Source organism: Gorilla gorilla, chromosome 5, assembly GCF_029281585.2.
Source record: "Gorilla gorilla gorilla isolate KB3781 chromosome 5, NHGRI_mGorGor1-v2.1_pri, whole genome shotgun sequence".
Classification (NCBI taxonomy): Eukaryota; Metazoa; Chordata; class Mammalia; order Primates; family Hominidae; genus Gorilla; species Gorilla gorilla.
In genome coordinates, this window is record NC_073229.2 from 35,821,359 (window position 1) to 35,829,131 (window position 7,773).

The window sequence follows — 7,773 nt, forward strand, 5'->3', positions numbered from 1 at the left end:
ATCACTCCACTGCACTCCAGCCTGGGCAACAGAGCAAGACCATGTCTAAAAACAAACAAACAAACGAAAAAAAACCCCATAAACATGTAACATAAACATGTAACAGGAGCGTCATCGGCCCTTTGACACTAGTATGTAGTGTGTTCTGCAATAGTTTAGAACTTACACAAATACAGGCCTTTCTCAAACAACCAAGTGGTATTTTCTGAGTTTCTATAGTGGAGAAGATATAGGCATTAAAAGACATGTTTACTTTTTTAATAAGCAGTTCAATTGTTTTTCTTATTCATGTAACTCAGGATCAACAGTAACTTCATCTAATGTGCCATCAGAGCAGTTGCAAATTGAATGAAAGTGATGGCCACCACAAAATCTTTTTTCTCCTGAACTCTCCATAAAGTCTCCTTTCTTTGCACATCTTTGTGCTAAAATAATTAGCTACTTGTAAAGACAGTACACATAGCAACACTATACATTCACATATTTTTCCCACATCTGTTGTCTTATTTAAGCACAACTTATTTGGAATCAGAATTGAATTCAAATTGGGACTATGGCAGTAAGTAACTATGACCTCGAGGAAGTCACTTAAGCTCTCTGGGTCTCAGTTTTCTCACTTGTACAATGAGATTAATAATAAAAATTATGGCTGAGCAAGTGGCTATGCCTGTAATCCTAGTACTTTGGGAGGCCGAGGAAGGTGGATTGCTTGAACTCAGGAGTTTGAGACCAGCCTGGGCAACATGGTGAAACCCCATCTCTGCCAAAATACAAAAATTAGCTGAGTGTGGTAATGCACGCTTGTGGTCCCAGCTACTTGGGAGGCTGAGGTGGAAGGATCACCTGAGCGGGAGAAGTTGAAACTGTAGTGAGCTGTGATCATGCTTCTGCACTCCAGCCTGGGTGACAGAGCTTGACTCTGTCTTGGGGGGGAAAAAATTACCTCACTGGATAGTACAGATTAAATAAGCTAATATTTGCAAATTTCCTTGCACAGAGTATGCATTCAATAAATGGTAGATTAATCTCCAATAACTGTCCCAAGCTTTGTAAGTCTGCGAGATGGTTTTAATTATCCCTGCCTGGATAGATGAGTTTAAGTGACTTATCCAGGGTTAAACAATTCATTAATGGCAGCACTAGTGCTTCTGATTCCAGGGACCCACCCCAGCCCATCACCCCCAGTCAACTTTATAGACTTTTATAGAATGAGATGCTGTGTCCAGCACAAGAAGAGAATTCTCCTTGGTGAAGGTAAGAGCCACAGGATGGGAAAGACCATGAGTGACCATGGGCTTCGGTACTGGAAACTCCTCAGGTTTTCCTAAGCAAAGGATAGCTGGACCAGATGTATCTGCAACAATCACATTTCCCTGGTGATCAAAGGTCACAGCGGAGGCAGTTATTTTGGAGGGAAAGTAGAGGCTCAGCCCAAAGGTATCCACTTGGCCGACAAGCTGCATACTTGAGCTAAACACTTTCACCCTGGTGCTGCAAACCCCAGTCCCCAGGGCCAGGGGGTGCTCCAGGACCGCAATGGCCCCGGTGAGCCAAGACACTGCCACCCCTCGGGGATTGCACAGATGAGCTTGCAACCTTTCAGTTCTCCGAAGGACCCCTTCCGCGAAGTCGACGTCCAGGAGGTGCAGGGAACCTGCCTCCGCATCAGTTACCACAATCCCATTCTGAGGGGTGGTCTCCACACCCCAAGGTAAGGAGAATTGGCCTCCAATGACAAGCTTGATCTGGCCAAAAAAATCAAACACTTTGATGGAGCGATCGCCGGCGTCAGTGACAACCACATGGCAGTCGTTGGTGATGGTGACATCCACAGGGTACCTAATGTCTTGGGCAGCGTCCCCCTTCTCTCCAAACTGATGCGCGCATCCTCCCCCTGAGTCAAAAATCTTGACACGCCTCCTGCCGTCGTGCACCACCACGACACGCCCCGTCTTGGGACAAAGCGCCAGTCCGGTGGGGTTGACCAGGGTCCCCCAGCCGCCGAAGGTGTGGTGGCAGGTGAGGGCTCCGGGGGCGCTGGGGGCGGCGCGGTGGGCGGCCGGGGACTGGCGAAACGCTGAGCCCAGGAGCTCTATGAGGTGCAGCACCGGCAGGCAGTCGCTGGTGTCGCAGCCCCGGCAAGCTCGCCTGCAGAATGGGCACTCGAGGGCCAGAGTGCGCGGGTGCGCCAGGGCGGCCACGCAGGCCAGGCAGACCACGTGGCCGCAGGACAGGTTGCGCGGGCGCCGCTGCTGCCGGTGGCCGAACTTCTCAAAGCACACCTTGCACTCGAGCAGGCTGATCTCCGCCTCGCGCATGAGCTCATGCAGCGCTGGCCCGCTCTCCGAGGCTTCGGCCGCCATGGCGGGTCCTGTGCACTCCCGCCGCGCCGCCTGGCCGTGCCCCAGCGACGCTCTCGGTCACGGTCACAGTCATGGTCACGGGGTGGGACGTGCGCCCTGACGTCGAGCGCCGCGGGCCTCTGCACTGCGTTCTGCTGCCCCTTGGTGGACACGCGCGGCACTGTTTCCTGAGGGCCTGGTCGTGGATGTTTGCAAGACAAATCCACATGCGCGTTGTGTAGACCTGTAATCGTCACAGCAGTCATGGATGGATTGTGTACACTTTCAGATGAGGAAACACACCTATTGAGGACAACAGGATTTCTCCCTGTTACCCAGCCTGTAAGCGGCAAAACAAGAACTAGAACCCAGTCTTCCAGCCCGGGTGCCTAGCAGTGTCTCCAATCCGCAGCGCCGGGTGCTACGGCTGTCCGGGCATAAAACATGGTCCCTTAGCTCATGATGCTTATGATCTGAACCGGAAAACACGAACACACTAGAGAAGATAAACTCCAAGGGAGGTGAGGCAGATGTGTATATTTCTTTTGTGTCTTCTCTCATACTCATAGTTAAGTCAATGTCAGATGAACACATACTTGTAAAATGAATTTGTGCATGAATGAATGTTATAGAACAACAACAACAAAAAAATCAACGAGGTGAATGAGTGTCAGATGGGGGAACCATGCTGAGGTGTCTTGCAGAGTAATTAATATGAAATAAGAAAGCTGTTAGTTAATAATAATTACCATAGAACTTCATTTTTTTGTTTTTTAAGACAAAGTCTCACTCTGTCACCCAGGCTGGAGTGCAGGGGCACGATCACAGCTCACTGCAGCCTCCATCTCCCAGGCTCAAGCAATCCTCCCACTTCAGTAGCTGGGACTACAGGCATGCACCATCACACTAGGCTAATATTTTAATTTTTTTGTAGAGAGGAGGTCTCACTATGTTGCCTAGGCTGGTCTTGAACTTGTGAAAATTGTTCACATTCCTCCCCACCCCTTGGCCTCCCAAAGTGCTGGTGTGAGCCACTGTGCCCAGCCTATAGAATTCACATATGCCTGCCCCGTTGTGTTAGGTTGGTGAAAAGGATTTGCAGTGTTTGCCATCACTTTTAATGGCAAAACCGTGATTACTTTTGCAGCAAATTAATAAATAATTTACATAGATTATCTTGTTTAAACCTCATAGCAATCCTACAAAAGTATGTTATTTTTATTGTCTTTTTTTCTGATAGAATTCATAGAAATCAAATATCTTGCCCAGGGTCACATGGCTAGGAAGTGGCTGGCCTGGAATTTGAAGCCAGGCAGTTTGACTTCAGAGTTACCTATTTTAGTCATTTTCAAACTTCTTTGCACATGGTAAACACCTGGGTCGCACCCGAAAAGTTTAATTGGCCCATGGTGTGGTCTGGACAGCTGGGATTTATAAAAGCTCCCCAGGTGATTATAAGGTACAGCCAAGTTTGAGAAACACTGCATTATAATAATTCCTTCAAATGACACTAAGTTCAGTTTTTCCAATCTCAGTTAAGACCAAAAACAAAGAGAATTTGCCATATGTTGGAAAATCTTCAAACAAGGGATAGCATAATCTGTGTGAAGAATCCATTGTGGTATTATAATCTCTCATTTTTCTTTTTCTTTCTTTTTTTTTTTTTTCTTTTTGAGACAGAGTCTTGCTCTGTCACCAGGCTGGAGTGCAGTGGCGCGATCTCGGCTCACTGCAACCTCCACCTCCTGGGTTCAGGCGGTTCTCCCACCTCAGCCTCCTGAGTAGCTGGGATTACAGGCACCCGTGACCATGCCTGGCTAAGTTTTGTATTTTTAGTAGAGATGAGGTTTCACCATGTTGACCAGGCTGGTCTCAAACTTCTGACCTTTCGCGTCAGCCTCCCAACGTGCTAGGATTACAGGCATGAGCCACCGTGCCCGGCCCTAATCTCTTATTTTTAAGGGGTTATCCCTCAAATGTCTTATGTGAACATTGTGCTTAACAAAACCTTGTATTAGAGAATTTCTTTTCCTTTAGAGATCATAATCATGAACATTCACCTTCTGATTTGCTAGATTTCTGAGAAAACACAGTATTTTATCCCCTGTTGAGGCCCCTGGAAAGAGCTTTAATGTAAGACAAGAAAGAACATTTTCTAATCAAATGTCATTTGACTCAAAGATTGCGTACTGGGACACAATAACCAATTTAATAATTTCTGACTACATTTCCATCCCAAATAAACAACCAACTAAAATCACATTATTTATGCAATCACACCACTGCATAATTGATTAATAACAAATATGTCTTGAATCTCACTCTGACATTTGGCATTTCCTATGACTGTCATTTCCTCCTCCATGGCTGGGCCTCCATGGATTTACCCTGTGCTTCCCTCCGATATTCCTTCTATAGAGCGTCCTGGACTAGCATGCCCATCTTTTCCTGCTTCCACCTAGAACAAGCCCTGAGAGTTGTGAGGGCAAAGGGCTTGAAGAGCAGAACATCTAGTTTCCAAAGTGGTCAATGGCTGCCCTATGAAAAAGTACCATACTATAGTGGAAGGAGAGTGGGGACCCAGCTCAGGATGGTTCCAGCTAAGAAGAGAGCACAGGGGGAGCATGAGTTAGGGGGAGTCAGTGCTTAGACAGGTGGGCTCCTAGTTGTGCAGGTGGGGCAAATGTGCCAGACACATGCAGTTTAGAAGGAATCCCAGAACAAGTTTAATGATCCAATTACAACTCAGACTACCTGACAATGATGTAAGGGAAAGGAAGATGAACAAGCCACATAGAATGGGCTTTGCTTCCAGCCTTGCCCTCCTCCCAGGGGCATCTCTGACCACCACTCTAATTTTTAAGCTCCATGTTCTTGGCATCTCAGGGGTGAGGGATGTGGTGGCAAGAGGAAGAATGGCTGTTTTGAATTTTTTGAGTAAGTCCATACAAAAATGAGTGGAGATGTACGTTTGGAAATGGGGATCTAGAGATTTGAGTGCATCTCAAGTTCAATGCAATTGAGTGTTCCTCAGGGTGCCACCTTCGGTCTTTTTCTCTTAGCTTCCTACCTGTTTCCCTGAGCAATGCCATCTTCACTTCCTCGTGGTTTAAATGACCACTTATAAGCTGACAGCTCCCTGCCTGTACCCCTAAGACAGCCATACCATATAAAGTTCAATGTTCAGTCCCTACCCCTACAACCTGTGATGTCTGAGAAAAGGATTATCTTCAATAATCAATAAACCTTTATCTGCTAGCACACCCAATAGTACTTAAATTGCTGAATGAATGCTGACTCTAATAGCAGGAGAAAGACTAAATAATAATTGTACTGCCACATTACATTATACAGCTATTTAAAAATCTTGCTTTTGAAAAATATTTAGTGACACTGTTACCAGTAGAAGGTTTGACTACAAGTTGTCCAGGTTCTTGGCTTTTTGAACAAAGAATTGGACAAAATGCACAGCAAAGCAGAGAAAGAATGAAGCAACAAAAGCAGAGATTTATTGAAAATGAAAGTGCTCCACAGGGTGGGACCTGGCTGAGCAGTGGCTCAAGGGCCCTGGTTACAGAATCTTCTGGGGTCCAAATACTGCCTAGTGGTTTCCCACTGGCAACTTGGTATTCATCCCATGCAAATAAAGTAGTGGCCCGCAATCAGTCTGATTGGTTGCTTTTGCTTGCTGCAACCAATGAGAGGCCGAAGTGAAGTTACAAAAGTTACACTCCTATGCAAACGTTTGATTGGTTGCAGATGTTTCTGCCACGCAGAAAAGGCTAGGGGCGGTGGGGTGGTGGAGGTTACAAAGGGAGTAGCCTCTGGTCCTTTTGTTACTTAGGCATGGAAAGTTGAGGTTTTCCTTTCAATTTAGTTCTAGGAAGTCAGCATGAATCAGCCTTAGGTTCCCTGCCTCCAGACCCTATTCTCCTGCCTCAACACCAGGAAGGGTGAATGAAATAGAAAGAAAGATAGTGGAGATACAATACTGTATCGTAATGTGATCACAACCTTGTGAAAACATTCACATGTATGAGCAGACAAAAAAGATGAGAAGAAAATACATCACCATCATAGCAGTAATTATCTCCAGTGATAGGACTTGATTGCTTTTCTTTTTCTTTTTAGACTTCCCAAATTTTCAATGCATAAAGGATTATTTGTCATATTTAAATATAAATAACTTAATATTTTATGATATATTTCATTTCTAAATATCTGCCTCGATTATCCTCCTGTTGTTGAAAGTTAACACCAATAGTGAAATAAATTTCTATTAATACCCACTGTTCAGGAATCACAGATTTTCAAGCATATTTTCAGCTCACAAATTACAGCTACACATAAGTAATAAATCTGGGACATGACTATTTTCTGCAAATCAGAATGACTATGCTTAAGGCACATAAATAGAATTCTGTCCAATTCCCACCAGCCACTGGTGAATTTGTCATATAATGTTTTATAAGGCAAAAAGCACATCACATAAGAAGTGATTGGAAAGTCAGAGCTGTAGGGATTAAAGATAATTTTTAATTTTAATTTTGTTGTTGTTGTTGTTTTGAGACAGTTTTGCTCTTGTTGCCCAGGCTGGAGTGCAATGGCTTGATCTCGGCTCACCACAACCTCCACCTCCTGGGTTCAAGCAATTCTCCTGACTCAGCCTCCCGAGTAGCTGGGATTACAGACATGTGCCAACCATGCCCGGCTAATTTTTTGTATTTTTAGTAAAGCCGGGGTTTCACCATGTTGGCCAGGCTGGTCTCGAATGCCCGACCTCAGGTGATCCGCCCACCTCGGCCTCCCAGAGTGCTAGGATTACAGGCATGAGCCACTGTGCCCGGCCGATAACTGATTTTTTAAAAAGCACTCAGTAGAAATCTTTCTCTGAAACACCTTTCAGAAAGAGTAGGTGTAGGCTGAGCAGCTCTTTGGGAGGCTGAGGTGGGGGGATCACTTGAGGCCAGGAGTTTGAGATCATGCTGGGCAACATAGTGAGACCTTGTCTCTACTAAAAATAAAAAAAAAAATTAGCTGGGTGTGGTGGCACACACCTGCAGTCCTGTCTACTCAGGAGGCTGAGGCAGAAGGATTGCTTAAGCCTAGGAAATTGAGGCCGCAGTGAGCTATAATCACACCACCGTACTCCAGCCTGGGCGACAGTGAGACCCTGTCTCAAAATAAAAAATAAAAATAAGGAGTAGGTGCGACATAAACATATACATGTATACACAAACACACATTGAAATTGCTCCCTTGTATTAAAATAAAACAGTGACAGGTATGTACTACAGTTGTGACTTGGTAAATTGCTTGAACTAATATCTCCATGGCTTAGATTTGTATTTGTCACTTCATGCTGCCAATGAATCCCGTCAGCTGGGAGCTCTCTCATAGGTACATCTTTTGGGCCACCTTCTGTGGTCCC

The 7,773-nt window shown here is 45.4% G+C and overlaps 1 protein-coding gene across 1 annotated transcript; it reads right to left on the reverse strand.

Annotated features, from left to right (window-relative positions):
• Positions 1-230: 230 nt before the first annotated feature.
• NHLRC1 (NHL repeat containing E3 ubiquitin protein ligase 1) lies at positions 231-2,436 on the reverse strand. The gene has a single exon (XM_004043312.5). The coding sequence runs from the start codon at positions 2,361-2,363 to the stop codon at positions 1,176-1,178; it is 1,188 nt and encodes a 395-aa protein (XP_004043360.1). The 5' UTR covers positions 2,364-2,436; the 3' UTR covers positions 231-1,175.
• Positions 2,437-7,773: the final 5,337 nt, after the last annotated feature.